Source organism: Anopheles funestus, chromosome 3RL (genome assembly GCF_943734845.2).
Source record: "Anopheles funestus chromosome 3RL, idAnoFuneDA-416_04, whole genome shotgun sequence".
Taxonomy (NCBI): Eukaryota; Metazoa; Arthropoda; class Insecta; order Diptera; family Culicidae; genus Anopheles; species Anopheles funestus.
Window position 1 is genome coordinate 1,574,515 of NC_064599.1, and position 19,674 is coordinate 1,594,188.

The following is a 19,674-nucleotide window of genomic DNA, read 5'->3' on the forward strand; positions in this document are numbered from 1 at the left end:
CGTCCGATTGGGGCACCTATCAAATTTCGTTAAAATTCATACATGATTTAACGAAAGTACACAACGAATGTGATCTAAACGAGGCTTCGTTAAATCATAATTAGATGATTTAAAAGGAACGTTAGAAGAGTAGAAAAAAGTATCATTAGGTGATATTATCGCTAGTATATCGAAAATTGTTGAAGAAAACAATTGTGCATCGGGTAGTGTAGTTTACTTTATTATAGAAACAGCATCTTCACATGTATTTCGTTTACACAGTTTCGATACCATTAAACATGAGAAAACTTAATCATTATACACACACAAATTCCTTACAAGTGAAAACAGCAACAATGGTCCAAAACGGTGTGTTAGATTCTTGGGTGAAAACTTGCTTGATTCATACAATTTGGTCGATTTTGGCTGATAAAACGACGATCCGATCCGCTAACGAAGTACACTCTCCACACTCGGAGGGCTTAGTGGGCTTCGTTTCGAAAGAAATATTTGTTCGAAAGGAAACAACTCTGTACAGTATCATACAATTCAATTCGTGTACCTTACGCTATTTCTTTTTTTTACCAATCTTGAACTTAAAGATTAAAACAAAAATGTATGCTTTTTTGCTATCTCCTAACATGTACAACTTGTTCCAAAAAACGGGGAGAAACGGGCCGCTCTAATGCGCGCCGCACGTGCACGTGCACGATACTGGGAACAAGAAAGATTTCATTACACGGTACAACAATTTTGCACGCTATGAACACCATCAAAAGCAGTTTTGGTTAATGTTACAGATAGTGTGCTTCAGAGCAATGGCAGCTTTTTATGGCAACCGATACTTGCGGCCATTCCGGTTCCCTCGTAACGCCCTCATCCTCTTTACTTCATCGTAGTGTAGCGCTTTGGCTTTTTCTTTTTTAAATTAAATGGACTAATTTTGTCGAACTTTCATAAAAGTAAAATGTCGGTCTCACGCACGTTGACCGTTCCAAGTCTCCTCTAATGGTAATTTCGATCTGTTGTTTTGTATGGCTTCGTGACCGGAACGACGACTCGCATGCTCTTTCCGCCTTTAATACTGTGCATATCTTCACAGCTAGATATGGAAAATGAAGAAGTATGTGCTAAGTGTTTGCATCGAGAGCAGGACAAAATACACGCATAAATGATCACGATAGACGTTACGCTGGCAGCAGCTACGGGAAAGCTACAACAACGGTAGGATCACACTCTAGCCACGGCCGTATGGTGGGTACCGACGGCTGGGATGTGGAACGTAACCCGTTCCGACGAAAAATTCCTGCAATTCGCCCACTTTGCGTATTGCCTGCACATGTTCGTGCACGTACGGGTTGGAGGCCAGAACGTAGCTCTCAATGTCACACTCGTTTGATCCGCGCAGAATGCGGAAGCGACCGTTCTCGCCCCACCATTGGCCCCAGGAGTTGATAGCAATCTGGCAAAGAGAGAGAGAACGAACAAAAAATAGGCATAAGAATAAGATCGAACAGTAGAACACACCGGTGTCCGTTTTGGAATATTACCCAATATTTAACGACTTCATAGCCAACTCGTTCCTCGCCCCAGCCGATCAGACGCACCGAATGATAAGCGGAACGTTCATCGGCAGGAGTGGCTGCGGCCGAATGACGGTAAATTCCACTTTGGTACGAGAAGAAATCGCGATACACTCGCATGATGGCTGCAAATGGAGAAGAAAAGGATAAAGAGCTTTCAAGAACAAGTAACTCCGAAATTCCGAATGTCCGTCTCACCCTGCACTGTTCCACGATCCTTGATTTCGGCCATGATGTCGGTTTCGTTGTTGAGACTAAACGCCGGTCCCATTCTGTACATGTCGGTTCGATTCACCTTCACCGGTAGTTCACAGTTAGCCGTGATCAGTGTATCGGTCGATCTGATCTTGCACACGTTTTGGGCCGCAATGTACGGATAGCATTCTTCGTTGACAACACTGCAAAAACCAAAAGAGTGAACGAAATTCATTGATAAAACTTTAGAGCACCCCATAATAGACATAAGGATGTCCTTACCCAACTTTGCGCAAGTACTGCCAAGCCGTGTCCAAATGTCCTCCCCGGCATCCAAGCTGGCGGCGCACACAAGCGAGCATCTGTTGTGGAGCCAGTTGTACCATTTCGCGACCCTTCGAAAGGATGGCGAAACGATCGGAAGCCATCGTCGCCGTGGAGAAAGCCCAGGACGAACCACACCATCCTGCGAGGTTTCATCATTCATCAGTATCAAATGTACTGCCAAAGAGCTACACGCACAAGCGAATATATCTACCTTGATCACGAGCCTCAGCAATCAGTCCAGTCCAGTGCTCACTTGCGTCGAAGTGCTTCGGCAACGAGCCACCCTTGTTGCTGAGCCGTTTCATTGCCTTTACGAGAATCTTTGGATATATTGTTCCAAGACGGAGTACCTTGCCATCGTCGTAGGTGCGTCCCCACCATTCGCTATAGTTCGTTGGCTTCCATCCAATAGACCGCTGAAGGTGGTTCAACTGGCGGAGAAGATCATCATCCACCAGGCACACATTTTCCGTACAGGTGACAGATCCGTCGTAGTTGCATTTACTGCAATGGGAAAGCAAAAAAGCACATGGCACATGACATCAAATGGTTCGTTCGCACGAGGGTCAAACACGGGTGCCACCAAATCTCACCAAGTATTGCAGTTGTCCACTACCGTTTCGCTGTACGGTGTGAAGTAATGGTTCTTGTGTACGCACGATGTGGCATTTTCCGGTTCAGCGATTATGCCCAAACACACTTCCTCGTAATCCGGGCAACAATCTCCATGCTCACCTCGTTGGCAGAACTCATCGCAATAGCAAAGGGTTGCTACAAAAGATGCATGACATACTCACGTTAGGATAAAGTGGGGAAGAACAAATGATCACAACTTACTGGATATTGGCTGTGCGCAACCATCCTGACGATCGCGACAACAAGCATCATAATTTCGCGCCGCACAGAACGGTCCTGGAAACTCTTGACGGAAACGATTCGCTTGGACCTCCGCAAAGGCTGCAAGCGCAAGAAGGAGCAGCAGATACTTCATCTCTGCCGTGTTTTTAACTGAAACAGGCGAAAGGAATTTCAATTAGTGATCACATCATCTTTCCTTACATTATCGTACAATCAGATGACCAAATTTGAGTCCTCCCGTAATATTATACTAAACCATTTTTTATGTTTTATTTCCAGCATACTGCAGGGCACATTCTGGTGCAAATGTTGGGTAAACAAATATGAGCAATTAGCATCAATTTAAAAGAAACAGAGAAGAGAACCTCGTGGCTTTTATTAGCAAACGGTATGGAAATAACAACTAAAACAACTTAAGGGGCCATATATTTTTTCGGGATTTTCCCAAAAAGCTCTACAAACATTAAGCGGAACGCAACTGTGGTCGAAGACGGGCGTACTAAACACGTAGAAGCGATCGCAACTTCGCAAGTAGCATTGTGAACGATCTTTAGTAAAGTGGCTCAATTGTCTTTCTCAGCCAGTGCCTGGTGGCGACAAATGTACTCGAAGGCAAAATGTTGACATTGTTTCCTAATAAGAAATCACTTATTGAGTTCGAAGATGATTTGCGGTTCGTTAAAGAATCGCCGAACCCTCTTGGAAGTCGTCGTACTCAGCAGACGGGAATGTTTCGAAGGAAAGGAAGGCTCGCATTAATGTCCACGTCCACGTGCTTAGAGTACGCGAAGCACTCGACCGGTACTAAAAGTGTGTCAATTAGCTGTCCAACTGGCGGCGTCCGAAAAGTCCTGCCGAGAGAACCGATGAAGCTCCACAGCTGTACCATATCGCGGCTAAGACTCGCTGGTTAACCTTAGCTTGCAAATCGCAACCAGTGGCATATCTTGAACCGTTTCGTTTTTCAGCTTCAGTCGCAATTCGCCAGCGCACTCGTCATCGGTTCATATCCGGCAACTACCAGCTACAACGCATCGCAACTCAGCAGCAACAGCAGACAGGTAGAGCGGGCGACCGATCGACTCGAGTGCGTCGAAAGCGAACGAAAACAAATGAAACGGAATGCCAACGAAGACGGGGAAAAAATGGCAGTGGCTCAATTTAACACCGGGGTGAGTTCATAAATGTGGATAAAAATAAACATCATCTCATGTTTGCATGCTGCGCGAAACGCTTGGCGATGGGCTACCTGGCGTGAAGAAGTGGGCACCCGGTAGGTTTGTTGATTAGAGACACGGTGGCTTCTTCGGTGCGAATGTCTCTGCTACCAGGTCTGCGTCCCCTTCCCCGAATGTAGGTCCGATTGTATCGAAAGCACTACAAACCGCGCTACGCTCTCCATACGACAGGATGACCACTTCCAAAACTGGGTGCCGTCGAGTAGGTTCTGGCATTGACATTGACAGACAACTCATATACCGCCCGGTTGCTCCGATCGTAATCGCAATACCGCGTACCGTTTAGTCAAATTTTACTCACACTCAGCAGAACTCAGCGCCCTCCGCCGTGAGGAACATCGCACGGGGTTGAATTGTGGTGGACGGAAGGGTGAATGTGTCATTGCCCGAAACGACGCAGTTTAGGCGGAATGATATGTGAGTGTGTTTTACAAACTTCCCCCCGAAATTCGCCACAAAAAACTTGTTTGCCTGCTTTTGGGAGATCAGCGACCGCACATTCCAAGCTCTTGTTTGATCTGCACGGTAGGTGCTGCAGCTGATGGTGCGATAATTGCATATGGCACCGTCTCCGCCGTACCCCGACTCAACAATGGAATTGCATCCGAACAACGAACACGAACAAGGTGTGAAATGTGACAAACGACTGCTAAACGATACGATCGGCAAACGGCTTTTCGTAGATTATCCACAGCCACGTTGTGGATGCATTGGGATCGATAATTGGGGATATTTTGGGTGGAAGTTGGAAGAGTTGGGTTTCGGTTAGGATCTAAATTAAAATTGAAAAGAAGTGAGTGAGTGGATATTCTTCAACATTTCCCCAAACCATTGTACGATCATCTGCTAACGTCTGATCATCTAGCGTCTTGTTCAAGTCGGTTCTGGCACATCTGCTAGACGAACCCGAAACGACACGGGGGCCACACTAAACACATTCGTTGCATAACTTTCACACACGATCACACACAATCGAGCACGTGCACGCATAGAATGGCCTTATTATACACGGCGTTGCACACACCATGCTTTTTTTTGGGGAAATATAAACCAAAATGCACCTACCGCGGACTGCAACAAACTGCTACAACACATTCACGACCTGCGCGTACACTGGTGTGTTGGTATGAACCACCAAAGAGACAACAGGCAGGACACAAAGCACTCGCAACGTAAGTTAAATCTTCGCGGCAGCGCCAAGAATGTTCGTACGGAGTCTTCGCTGTTCGCGTCTAAACTGACAACCGCAGTGATGAAGACGTTCCCGACTACAGCTCTGACCGACTCTCGCACACATTCTTGTTGTCACCGGCTGCTAATGATGCAATCTTATCACACTCTTCTACCATCCACGCCCTCCACGCACTACGTGGAGGCAGACGCATCTACTGTTTCACGCTCCCGTTTTATCTAGCTCTACTTCCAAACTGATGCTACCTCGCACACGATATACACTAGTCGCGTGCGGGTGACATTGGACAAAAATCGGTTTTAATCTGCTCATTAGTGTCCAAGGGAAATCCCTTGACCAATGATTAGCTTAATGAGTCCTTTCTTCAAACGCCACAAATGCAAAACCGACTTGCTGCGGCCGACCGCAAGAGGTTTAACGAGTTTTGTGTATAATTTCAAATATAGCCAGTTCCGGTGACGAATTACTCGGACATGCGTCGACGCATCTGACGCATCTGACGCTACCTTTATCAATTCATTAGAAATGCAAAAGCGCAACTCGATGATTCATCACGCTCAAGAAGTGCATCAGGTGGGATGGGAACTGCTAGCTTAACTTGAACATGAAGTCGATCAATGACGTTCTGCACTTGTTGAGGAATTATTTCTGTACGATGAATAATTCTGCAGTCTCTCAAGACATGACCATTAACGCTTTTTGGAACCGTAAAAATGAAGCCATGAAGAGTAACTACCGACACAACAGAGTGCCGCAATATAGGATATCATGCTAATAAATTTTGGTGGTGACCCAATGTGAAGGGCACCACAATTTAAGTCGTGATGGAAAATAAGGCGATCGTCTTATATCGCCGGGATAATACACTTCCTTTCGCTTTCCCTTTCACTTTAATCCGCAAGGATAATGGCATTTGAAATATCAAGGACCCGGATCGATGTCAACATTACTACGTCCGTAAATTTGGACTACCACAAAGATCGCAATTATTCGATAAGTGAGATGTCTTGACTGCTTCCCCCAAACATCCTCGTTACATCCGATACTGTCTGTTTTATGTGTTTCAATAGTGGCCCCCTAAGTGAGGAGGTAAATATAAATTAGTTGCCTCGTATTGTTTGCCATACTAGTGTGGATGTTTGATAGAGCAATACATTTCCTTGTTTATTTTTCGTACGATAACGCCTCCAAGTGTCGCGTGGCCATTTTGCGCATAATATTTGCTTTGTAAGTTCCTGTCTGTCATTGCTGAGCTGACTACGATCTGCTGACGGTAGGAAATGCAATGGCATTTGAAGCGATTAGTGTAGCTCGCCCGGTATGTGAGGCGTGTGATACACGGATTCACTCGACACCCAACAACAAACACGAATGGCCGCAGGCTATCGTGGAGAAAATCGAAACGAGTGGCATGCGCATACTAAATGGTGCTTCTCACTGAACACCTCATCAGCGGGGCCAACAAGGATAGTTGTGGGCGAGATTTGCGCGTACATATCAATTACAGTCTGTCATGCCTGCTGAGAAGTTGTTGCTTGAGCCTCTGGCGCTTTGCTGGTGAATGCGTGAAGCTGACGGCGAGACGGCTACTGCCTTTGCGTCCTTTTTGCGAATTGATTAATTTGGCTATAAATTGTTGCTAACGTACTTCAACTTGCACTTGGTCATCCGGTATGTTTAAGAAGCCGTAGAAAACAGGGTCTTTAAACGGATGGATGGATCATTTTTCACTTCAACGCAAAACCTGTGCATGTTCCTGTGTGGCAGCGAGATAGTTACGGTAGATTTAATTGCAAAACATTCCACACAGATCCATCGATGGCCTGGATCACTCTGGAAATTGTCATCAGTGCCACTTTCACCACGATAAGAACTAACCCCTCGCCCGAACGAGAACACCTGATTGCGATCGGCCTTCACGTGAGGTCGTTCTCAAGTTGTCGTGTGTCATGTAGTTGTTGGCTTTTTTTTCACGGGCGTGTTTGCCATGTTTCTTTCACTTAACTACATTGTCAGCAATCCATTCCCACGCAGGAGGTAATTCCTGTCGCTTGAGCACGACGACAATGTTCACCCCGAAATGCCCACGTGCCGTATCCGACCCCACCTCCTCCTCGCCCCATTAGGATTGCTCCTTGTTTTTGCAAGAAGACCCCGACCTTCACTGCTAATTGCTCACAATTTGCCCGATCTTGATAAAAGGGCGCGGAAGCACGGGTCCCCAGCGGGCGAGAACAATCAGCTGTGTGTGTTGATGATCTGGCCACGCTATCATCTACAATCCTTATGTGTGTTGGGTGAACGGGCCAGTTGGGCTTGCCTGATTGACACTCACCGTACACCAACTCAAACACCCGGTCGTACCGTACCATCACTTCACAATCAGCTGATTCGAACGATTTGTATTCCTGCTCATGTTGTAAATGAGGGTTTTTATTTTTTCTTTCCCAGCAGAAATCAACCATATGCAATACGCGTTGTTCTCTAAGCGGTAAATAAACCACTCGAGTGTCGGCGTAGCATGACGTGCGACGGATGTGCCGAGGGTATAGATAGGCCGGAGCGCAACTAGAAATGAATCGGCCTGCGGAATTTGAAGTATTTTAATTGCAGGCAGATACAAATGGGTAGTTTGCTTGACGGTTTGCTGTGTAGTAAGGTGTACAAACCTTAATGTCCGTGCCTGATCTTCCGCCGGTTTCTTCGACGGTGGATGGATCGCGCGTCCCGGATCGTACGGTTCGGAACGATGCCAACAGTTGGTAGAATAGTTTTATTTTTCCAAATCATGCATACACACAGGGTTCACAAGGAAAGTGAAACGCGTGCTGTAATGTTATTATTTTTAGTCACTACCTTGCAAGAAATGCAAGAAAAAACAAAGGATGAAGGATTTGTACTGTACAAGGAATATTTCACCCACAACTGATTGGAAAACGCAACGCGTTTTCCCACTGAGACCTGACGAACTTTGCAGGTGTACGACCTGTTTGTTGACGCATTCGCTCCACAATGGTACTTAATTCATTCCGTTTGGTTTAATAGCGCAAATAACAAACAAAAAAAAAGCTAAACATTCATCCCATACTGTGCGGTGTTTGGGATATGATGATCGTGTAAAGATATTTTAGGACGATTAGTCACCTTTTAGCTGCCACAGAGCTACTCCTTAGTTGTACATCGCAAGGTACGTACGTTTATCGTTGCTGCTTTGTTGAGGAAACCATTCGAGAGAAGAAAAAAGCAAAAGCATCGAATTAAATGGTGTTGGTGTGTGAGGGAAATTTTAGCAAAGAAAAGAATATTTCTGCACCCGACGTAAACTGTACAAATTAAGCGATGAGTAGAGTCACGCCGGAACTGCGCTTTCCTGCTGTCTCTTGTGCACACTTTATTCTTCAGTGTCTAGGCTGAATTTCTTAATGAAAGTAACATTTGGCAAAAAAAAACTGCGCATTCAGCTCCGTGGGGAAGCACTCTCATGGGGCCGAACGAGAAGCGGCTGTCGGTTCCGAATGGGTTGCCAGTGTTTACCGTCGAAAATATTTGCTCTTTGCTAGAAGTAAACAAACAAAACTTGGCCGCTAACAAGTTCGTCTGCGGGCCGTCGATCGGGCGGCATTAGGTGAGCTAGCATAACGATGTAAACGGTGCGCCTGCGGGGTGATTATGATGGAAGGAAAGATGGACGATATGGGGATGTACCAGGTAGTGAAGAAACCGTTGTATCTCGATGGAAGAAAGTGAGAGGATAGACGGAGTAAGGGAGCTCTCTATGCGATCTTGAGATCTGTCGAGCGAAATTACGACCAACAAGAGTAGGATCGTTTGAATTTTGCGTTGCTAATCACCTTTGTCCATTGCAAATCTTCCATCGGCATCGGTACTGGAAGTGAAAATTGGACAACATAACCCTTAGACGACGACGAGATATTACTTTGTTAGGAGCGCACTTGGTTTAAACTGAAATGTTTATTTATTTTCAGCCACAAGTTTAACAAAATTGTGGTTCATAATTTGCGGGTTTAGGAGGACCACCATCAAGAGGTTAATAGCGTGTAAGAGAGGTCGGTCTCTCCATGTCACCCCGCCGGAATTGGTGGTGGATTGATAGAAAATATCGTCGCTTGTATCATACGATCGCTGTTCAATAGCATCGGTCTACTGGCGCCGGCATGATCCGTACTTTAATGATCGTTCGTCAACAACCGCAGGAAGCATCAGAGAGAAAGTCCGAAAAGGACACTCACCACCCACGGAACCGCCGCTTGGTGCGGGTGGTTGGTACAAGTCTGCCTTACACAACGCGCCAGTACAGTGAAAGTGCAACCAACGATCGGAAGCATGCAAATGCCCTGTACGGATTTGCCTGTTTGGCCTCGGGAAGGAGCGCACAAGAGAGGCCATAAGGCATCCGTGTCCGAACACGACATGCACAGTGCTCCACAGTACAGCACTGGCAGCAAGCGTTGTACACGATCACGTCACGATTCTTCGGTGCCCATTCCGACACTGGTGTAATGGATAGGTGTTTGCGCGAAGAGTGATAGAGAGGCGTCGCGATACCGAAACCGGAAGGCATTCCGGTCAACACAACGACGGGGCTTCAGCGAGGCGCACATAAATCTTGCTGCGCATAATATATTTTATCCGGACCACCAGTCCAACGTGAATGGTGGTGCATTGGTCATGGTACGTAGTGGAGATGATTTAGTTCCACGATTCTGTGCTGGCATGCGAATACCGCCATCCACTATCAACTACGGCGGCAACCTATTGAATTGTGCTCGACGCGCAATCAGTTACGTTAAAGATTGGGCAGACAATTACGATTGTTTGTGATAAACAACAACTGGTAGGGCATGTGCTGCATTCCACGGGATGGATAACCGAGACTCCCGCTCGAACGTACGCGCGTATCTTAAGCGGAAAATTTGATCGATGCGCCTACAGACAGAATGTGAAAAAGCCATTAAAAAGTTTCCTTTGTGCCGCCCACCAATCAGTATCTTCAGAAAAACTAATCCGCTCACTATAAACCGAGGATGAGCATGAACCGGGCCGAGGAATAGATATAGAAGTGCCTTAAGATATTTGCTACCGTGAGGTATGCAGAACACGGACTGATCACGAAAACCATCATCCGGTTGATTGAGGGCTCCGCATTGTTGTAGGGCCGACTTTGCACCTGCATTTCATTGCTCTTTCCACACAATCATCAATATCCGTCAAAACATTCGTTTCGATGAGTCGTGATTCGCGAAACCAAACCTTAACCCTGCCGATCGATCGATGCCCGAATCAGTACCGTCCGCTCAAACTAGCGGCCGTCCGGGTGTTAAGTGATTTATGTGTTTTCGATTGAATCGATCGACATCATCGTTTGTTCTAAATTTCCACATCCACTCACACGCGATCGCAATCACGCTGGACACAAGTCACGCAAAGCACACGTACGTCTAACTTTTGAATGTTTGAATCCTCGCGATACTCGTCCGCGTCTAGTTCTTCGATTGATAAGTCTCAAGAGCGCCCGCCACCATCGCAGTGGGGTATAAATAGAGCATTAGAGTGCCGTCCATATTCTGACACCCCGTTCTCGGAAGCTTTTCTACGCCATTATAGCACATTCCTGCACGATGCCTGGGAACAAAATATTTTCTCCTTGCGAATAAGATGGATTAACGCAATAAATCTTGCAATTGTGTGGGAACTTGGAGAAGCAAACAAAAAAAAATACGCTCTAATATCATTTGCAGATTGAAAGCATTGTATGTGCGCCAAAGGTCCGTACTGGCTAAAACAATTCAGTAAACAACCCTTATCCCGTAAAATAAACACACTGCAGTACGATTGCATACAGGTCGCCGGAAAGAAAAAAGAAAAAAGGCTAACGCCAATCCCTTTGCGTTTTTGCTGACTCAACTCGTCGTTCCATACTGTGGAGCGCACCAAACTCGAGCGTTCTTCAAGAGTTTGCCCAGCCAGTATACCGAGCAAACCTTGATCAGGAAGTCGTAAATATTACGCCCATGACTCGGTTCCACTTCTCAACTCAGCACCTCTCTCGAGGGAGGGCATTAGAAAGTGGTTGCCACTAATGTCTGGTGGTGTAGTACAACAGGCAAAACTTCCAAACAAAACAAAGAATGCATCAAGGCAATGCCAATGTACCCCACGGATTTGGCACCAGTTTTGCTCGCGATGTAGAATTCATTCCGATGACCGGTGAATTTTGTTTCAACCCACTGGCGTGAGTGTTTTCACAGAACGGCGGCGTCAAATATATGTACAGTTGTTTGGTGCGTTATATTTTTATTACTCACCAAAAACATACTTCAATGCGACAGATGGTTTGTTGGCGTTACTAGCTAGTGCGACTACGACTCTTGTCCAACGTTCAATTTGATCGCGTTACGCCCCATACCAGACGAAGCGCTGACCACAATCGATTGCGATAAAACGAAATTTGCACATTCAATTTATTGCATTCGGAGGACTGGCTAGCTATAAAAGTGCTGGCAAGAGGCCGCTTCTGTTCGGCTACTAGTTGATTGGCAACGGTGGATGAGATCGTAAAATTAATAGAAGTGATTGCGCTTCCACTACCTACCAAACGATCGATGCGTTGCTAGAGAAGCAAAACCGCAAATAAAATCAAAAGAGCTACAAAGGATAGCAACACCTGATTGATACAGAAGAGCGATCAAATCTATAATGTGATTAGTAATTCCATAAACAGACGATACTTGGAAGGAAAATGGAAAATGAAGTTGTAAATAAAAGTTTGAGTGATGTTGAGGATCATCACAAGCTACTCATCAGTCTGGTTACGAACTTTGAAACTTTAAGACAACATTTAGACGAGAAAGTAATGGACAATATTGGTGAAATTATTCCAACAAATTCTGTACCTCCCGTTGTTAGAGGTGCTGATCTTCTGCTCCAAAGAGCTGTTGCGGGTTGTGCTGGAAGAATTCAATCCCATCATACCAGCGCATCGCTTCGTAGACTCCGGGCGGCATAAATAAACAATCAATTATCATGTCACACTTGTGGTGCGAACTGTCCGTCCGATGCCGGCCGACCGCTGGCGTCGGGTTCTCTAATATGTGCCATTTTGCTAGCGATCTTAACCCTAGAGCTCAGCACAAAGTGACCATATTTGTACCTATTAACACCCTTATTGACACATAATCAAGAACGCGCCAAAGGCCGCGCGTTTTAGAACGTTTGAAAAATGGTCGTTTGTTATTCGCCTATTTCCTTTTTTTTCACTCTCCTTTCCATTTGTTCCTTCCCATTATCCCAAGTGAGCTGGCCACTGATTGAGGAGCATCCGCGTGTATTAGAAAATGAAAGCGTCCACCGACATCAGGGCCATTTCCTCGTAGCCCTTTGACACATGTGCACACTGGGGATTGTTTGCTTTTAATTAGGGTGCCAATGCGGCCAATTCTGCTGGCGCCGATACTGCCCTTTAAGCAGCTGGATAGAATTATGGCTACCGCTTCCGCTTGTTGCCGCGTCCGCGAAGGCACGTAGCAAAATCGCATCAACACTTGCCCCACGGGTGTGCATCCAATTGTCATACCGTTTTCTAGGTTGATCAGTCAGGCACCACTGGGGAGAAACTGCGTCATCCGACATTAATCATAACCACGGCAGGATACTTCTCTCCCGGTGCTGTGAAGGAACGGAGGTCTTGAGCGCACTTGAGCGCACAGTTGGGTTGGGTAGATTGCATGTTGAAATCATTGAATGATCAAATGGCTTTGCTATTCGCCACCACCCCCAACCGATCGTCTGACTGCATTACCTGTCACGATCATCATGTTTACTACGATGATCGCGTCCGCCATAAATCAATTAGGCCATTGAACCACCACCAGCTTCCAAAACCCTCCGATTCTGGTGCGTTCTGTTTCTCGCGCTTCAGCATTGTTGTCCTCAAAACAAACAATTTGTCACCATTTAGCCTGATATTCAGCGGATTCAGCGAACGGTGCGACGGATTCAATGTCAGCTAACGAAAGATTTATCGACGCGTCCGCCTAATGGCCTTCTGGTAGGCTAAAAAAGGGCCACCGTAAATCATAAGAACCGGAATTGAAGGCGACGGCCTAGCCTATCAGCTGCTTTCGATCGATGTTATCATCTTTGCAGTTGCGATGTGTGTGATGCTTCTGCTATCTAAATTGCCTATTCAATCAGCACCCGATAGATGGTGATAGATGATGCTAACGCAGTCATTGATTCGTTTACCAACCGGTGTCGCCGAGTCGTCGCCGCCGTCGCTTGCAGCTACATGCAAAATGGAATTTGAGAAGGAAATAACCATCAGCGAGACACATTCTTAACCTTAATCTGCTGCTCTTGGCAGCCGTCGGATAAAGTTTCGAAAAATAGTCGCAGAACTGTAACGAAACAGCAGACAAACCAGAGCAAATAGCACGCAAAAAAACATCATCCACAACAAGCGACCGATAACGATGCAGCTGTATTACTAATCACTCGGAAAAGGGGTGTCATAAGGCTTCCGCACATCTCCGTGTTGGCTACCAGGCCCGCGATCCCATACCGATTGGATGACATCATAATTTTCAAACCCGCTGCAACCTAATAAACCACTTTTCAAGCCGTTGTTGTTGCGGAGTAATAAAACGAGGCTTCGGTTGGCGGACGGTGTCGGGCCACGAAATTAATAATTCATCGCGGAAGGTGGCCAAAACCGTGAAGAAAAAGAGAAAAAAAACACACACAAAAACAGTAAAGCCCGATGTTCTGTCCAATGTATCGAAGAATTGGACCGCACGCAAATGTGCTGGGAAGCGCTTATCATAAACATTTATTTTGATCTACACATGTCCCGGGCGATCCCGGTTCAAGTGGTGTGTAAGTTTGAGTTTGGAATTTCAATGCGCCTTCAAAGCAACTTCTGCATGGCGTCCAACATGAAGATTTCCATTTCTTCCCTTTGTGCAGCTTAGGCAGTTTACATCACATAGTGACATATATCAAAAAAAGATCATTTTTAAATTAACTATTTTTTAGTACTTTCCCTTAAGACTATGTGAGAGGGAGTTCTGTATACGGTGTCTGAGGTACTTCCAATTCGCTATCTCACTTGTCCGAGGGTTAAGGACAACGGAAAATCGTTGTGGTACGTGTAACGATGCGGTGATCTATCTTCGAACATGACGTGTGTGTTCGGGCAATCGAATTCACCAGCAATTGACATCAATCAAAACATCCCAATTCCCAAATCTTCGCTGTAGGTCGCTCGCGGTTCCATCGCCCAACGTCCGATAGTGACCTAATTTTTGCTTAGTATTCCTCTTATATCCTCTTTATTTGTTCACCCTCAAAACGACGACACCGGCGACGCAAAATACGGCCGGTGTCTCCCCTGGGCAGCGCGTAAAATGACCGTGAACGGCATCTTGTTACAGCCTTCCGTTCTTCCCAGTACTCTCCTACTCCTACTCACCTTTGCACGTAGGTTCAGTGACTTTCGGATAGGCCACGCAGGGGTGTTTCATAAACGGAGGACCATTTTTCATGCCTCCTCCAATGCTGGTAAAACTAATAGCCATTAAAATTAACTTGTAGTACCTCTCTTGCCTTCAAATAAACATACGCTCCCAGATAATGCCGACGTCACCGGTCGGTTCTCAGGAAGATTCGGAACAGGGCGCCTGAGGTTCGTGATGGAGGCTTAATGTGAAATGCTTGTATAGAATTTTGCCGATTAGAATATGACCTTTTTTAGCGGACTTATCCCATGTGATGGTAGCAAGGAGGCATTAGAGGTTGTTGGTGGTATCCACCGACAAGCCTTTTGCTAACCTACCATAATGATCATGCTTAAGCTGGCTATAAACTCAGAACCGACATGGCGATCGATCACTGATCGCTGTGGTTGGTTCGATACGGTGACTTTGTGGCTAATGATACAATCTTTCAAAACGAACAGGGCAAACGGTGGCAGAATGCTTATCATGTGGGGTTTTGATGTAATTTGGGACCTTCACAACATCGTTTGTAAAGAGATATGAAAAACTTCAAACATTCCCTATTCATTAGCAAAGTGGTTAGATATTTTTTGTTTGTGCTTCTACCTGTTTTGCTGCACGTTAAATGCAATGACGTCTCGTAAAAGTGCTCCAATCGGGTAATGGCTGCAAGTTGCTGCAACTGTTTCCCCCTGTCGAGAGAGATAATTGCAAATTTGTATTTGAGGCGCTTCGCTTATCTTGTTGCCACATTTTGCTGATCATGTCATGCATATAAAAATAGACTGTTAACTCAATTGATCTTTTCGGCTTGTTCTTCGCTTGAACGCGTTTAATTGGATGCGCACAACATTATTGCTGGTACAAATCAGTATATCAATGGTCGCGAATGGTCAATCAAACCCCCAACACCGTATACGGATGTTTGCTAAAAAAAAAAGAACATGGAACCGAGAGTATGTAAATTAAATTTAGTATTTTACACCATTCACCCATTATTCTGGCGCACTTCGCATTTCTGCTCACTTGGGCGACGATTCAATAGGTAGATTGAGGTGAGTCATTAGGAAGTCCTTTGAATCTTCGAGTGTGAAATTTAAATTATTCACTTTGCTGCATGTACAGCTCGCGCAGCCCGTGTTTTGATTCTTTGTAAACAAATGAACGAATAGGAATTCCGTGCCGGATTGTTTAGCATTCAGAAGTGTTTCTGTTGATCCATTTGCTAAGAAAACACTCCGTCCGTTCGAGATGGTTTTCTTGTAACGAAGCTCCACGAAAACCCATGCTTTAATTTCAATTGGTTTAGATGAGTCGCTGCTAATATGTCTTGCGCCACCAGATAAGATCACGTACGCTCAACAAATGGTTTTCCGTGAATCGGAATCGGAAGAAATTTCGCAGAACTGTGCACCAATTCACCAATGAGTAATAAATGTAGCCCATTCATGGCCGGCTTCATCATCGGAAGCTTGCGAACCTACCGGTTCAGCAGCCTCATAGATAACCTAGGGACTTGGGGCTGGCCTTCAACAGCAGACCTCAGACCATGACTTCAGCACAATCGGAATGCAAAACGCACACCCTCGCAGAGGCGGAACTGTAGGCGGTGGCGTCATACACCTTTTAAAAATAAGACCAGTGTCACCACAATCGCATCGATTGTCAATGATTATGGCACACACAAATTGACCTCACAGAATTTCCTCGCGAAGCACGCAGTGGAGTGTCTGTGGCCAATTGAAATCGCTTCCACTCCTAGAAACAATCGCTCGCGATACACCACCTCCAAGTGTATGGGTGGCCCAATAGTATCTGCTAGTATCTAATCAAATTTAAGCAACCTGTGTCTCAACCACACAAGGCCTTCCTGTGTGTTACGAAAACTAAACTCTGGGGCCACCACCACGCGGCTCACTTCACCTGCTGTGCTGGGTAAGCGTTCTGTCATATGGCAAACGCATATTATGTGCTATAGCGATTAAACCCCAAATCGATTTGCCATCATCCTGGCGTGAACAGTGCCTTTTGCCTTCTTCGAGATAGCAACGCTTCTCTGATCGTGCCGATCGCGCCGAGTCTATTAGTGCGACTAATTCGGAATCCCACTGTGAAATACCACTGTGGGGATGTGTTTAATCAAATGAAGAGAGAAAAAAAATTTCTATTTTCAGCCGATGTAGCGGAATATTATTATGCAAAGGTTAACACAGGTAGCAAATAAAACGATATATTCGCATAAGAAAGAGCGGCAGACAAAAAAACTCAGGCATTTCTTTTGCTCTACGAACAAGGTGATATCGTGTTTTTTAGATAACTGAAGGATTTCCTCTAGTGCCAAATAAATGATCCTTTTATAAGGGTGATTTTCGTTAATTACTAGCTTCGTATCGTAATCGAACCTCCTATCAAAAGATAACGTACTCGTGGTGCTCAAGGAAACATTCTACGCTTCTTCCGCACGGATAGTGCTCGTAATCGAAAATTGCTCTACCTCCATATCGGCCAGCGATTCTTCGCGCACGTTTATCTTATGCTTCGATCCAACGACACAATCGGAAAACAATCCAAGGCCTCAGAGCAACAAAAACGCTAACCCATCTTTCTTCACTTGTTGCGTACGTTACCGGGCGTTAGATTATTTACAAGCCAAAACACCGGGCCCAGCAGCAGACATGTTTAAATTGCACATTCCAAAGCCTCGTGTGCCGATGGCGCGCGCGCGCACACACCCCTGAACAGACACACACACGCACACACACCTCGCGCATGTTTGCTCTAGTTCGTGTGTTTTAGCGGGAACACACTTACATGAAGATGTGCCTGCATCGAGAAAAGCTGATGCTCTATTCTCCCGCGTGTCTTATCTTATCGTACATTTTGTCACTGTACGTATCACACTAACTCTCTTCCAAAAATGAGAATTAAAGATATCGTACAATCGCCACCATCAATGTCATCTGCCAGCCCCGGAGCGTGCAGGTTGTGGGGTGAGAACTCGCGTTCTAGAAACTGCATGATTCAATTTCGGCTGACTACATGTGTTTCTTGGGCCCCGTTTTCAAACCATGCCTTCGGCATTCGGGAAGCGAAATGAAGCGTTGGCGAAGAGCAAAAAATAAAAACACAAACTTTGGCCACGGCGAATCCTTGGCCACGTGGGCGAATCTTGGCAACAACTACCACCTTTGTGGTACTTCTGTGGCACCTTGTTTTTTTTTTGTTTTTTGATCAACAACACTGCTGGAATAGGAGCAAGAGAAACAACAAACTTGATCATACAAACTTGAACCTGCTAACGAAGTTTGAGATCGATTGTAGGAAACTTCTTGATTCGCCATCATTGGCACCCACGCATCGCACAAAGCGTTTTTAACGTTAACACGCACTGCACACGATCCACTTCCGATAAGACAAATAAGATTAAGCGCGTCACGCGAATGGTACCTAAATTCAAACCTCGGTGCCGCACAATATCTACAAGCACTCCAACTGTTCCGACAATAAGGTTCCAAGGTTCTCTTGGATTGCGATTCCACCAGAGGGATCGTTAGACACCGTGTCCAATTTCCGCTAACGAAAGGAAAATGCTGCAGCCAGGGAAGAAAACACACGGGGCTACTCACACGAAATGTTGCTGCAGAGGATGGCGCGCAAATGACGGTACAATCGAGTCGAGTATCGGGACACAGCGCACAGGCAGCAACAGCAAAAACGGCCAGCTAAGCGTTTATTTGCGTGCTTTTTTCTCTTCTTTGTTTTTCGAACACAAAACTAAAAACCACAACGGTAAAGGCGACAGCCACGATCACGGTAGGACGACGACTAGGGAAATGATCGCGTTTCTAAGCGCCAAACTTGAACTAACCGACGAACCACCACGAAGCAGTGCAGTACGGCTTCCTTTGGATGCGTCCACCTTTGCTTTACTTCCGTTCGGATCCGGGACTTCAGGATGGGTTTCGAGTCTCTCCGAGATGAATGCGCGTACTGGCTCTTTCGGCTCGCTGCCAGCTGTTGATATTGCCTTGCGCTGCATGAACAGCAGACAACGACGATGACGAAGACGACGACGACGATCGGAGCTTTTACTCTTTCCTCCCTCGCCATACATGTATATACGTACGTTCTTGCAAACGCGACAATCGCTTGCGAGCATTTGCGGTTCGCGCGTACGCATGCAGTGCGAACAACCACAAGTGACAACATCAATGTTGTGTTTTTAATGCTGCTGTTTGCTCTTAGTATTACTAACATTTAGTATTAGGAATTTTTGAAAGTTAGCTTACAAAGTTTTAGGGCAAAACTTATCATATTTTCACGTTCGATTTAATGGTCTTGTATTGGGCTAAAATAGGAGAGAAGCATCCCATTGAATACAAATGCGAAACATAATTTTGGAGAATTATTTATTAATAAAAACAATTTTAATATTGTAACTAAAACAGCGAGTTGGTACATTTGTTGCGCAATACTGTCCGCAGGGAATTTTTTCAATTTTATGCTTCTGCTGTAGCATATATTTAGGCGCATAATCTTGGGAAACATAAAACATAAACTATTCCAAATTGACAAATGAATAGGATGATTGATATGAGTTTATTACATTATAATCACCTATAGTCAACTTCTATCATTTATGTAAAATTCAACATAAATTGATCATCGATCAAAACCAACCCCTTTAAATACGCAATTGAAACATTTCACGATCCGTCAAGGGGGATCTGTCAAACATCAACATATTTCCCAACTAACATTCATGTAAATGAACCGTTTCCAACAAT

At 45.4% G+C, this 19,674-nt stretch overlaps 1 protein-coding gene across 5 annotated transcripts; it reads right to left on the reverse strand.

The window, feature by feature from the left end:
- Window positions 1-199: 199 nt before the first annotated feature.
- Window positions 200-18,899, reverse strand: LOC125770842 (tubulointerstitial nephritis antigen-like). 5 transcript variants are annotated; one of them, XM_049440866.1, is made up of 9 exons: window positions 18,514-18,899; window positions 15,494-15,579; window positions 2,922-3,092; window positions 2,678-2,855; window positions 2,296-2,588; window positions 2,040-2,223; window positions 1,761-1,960; window positions 1,530-1,687; window positions 200-1,441 (listed from the first exon to the last, which is right to left on the reverse strand). In XM_049440866.1, the coding sequence occupies exons 3-9, from the start codon at window positions 3,073-3,075 to the stop codon at window positions 1,217-1,219; spliced, it is 1,392 nt and encodes a 463-aa protein (XP_049296823.1). In that variant the 5' UTR covers window positions 3,076-3,092; window positions 15,494-15,579; window positions 18,514-18,899; the 3' UTR covers window positions 200-1,216. The 5 variants fall into 5 exon arrangements, with proteins under 5 accessions (XP_049296823.1, XP_049296821.1, XP_049296825.1 ...); XM_049440864.1 differs by lacking the exon at window positions 15,494-15,579 and having other exon boundaries at window positions 18,514-18,898; XM_049440868.1 differs by lacking the exons at window positions 15,494-15,579; window positions 18,514-18,899 and adding an exon at window positions 18,335-18,432.
- Between the last annotated feature and the right edge of the window lie 775 nt (window positions 18,900-19,674).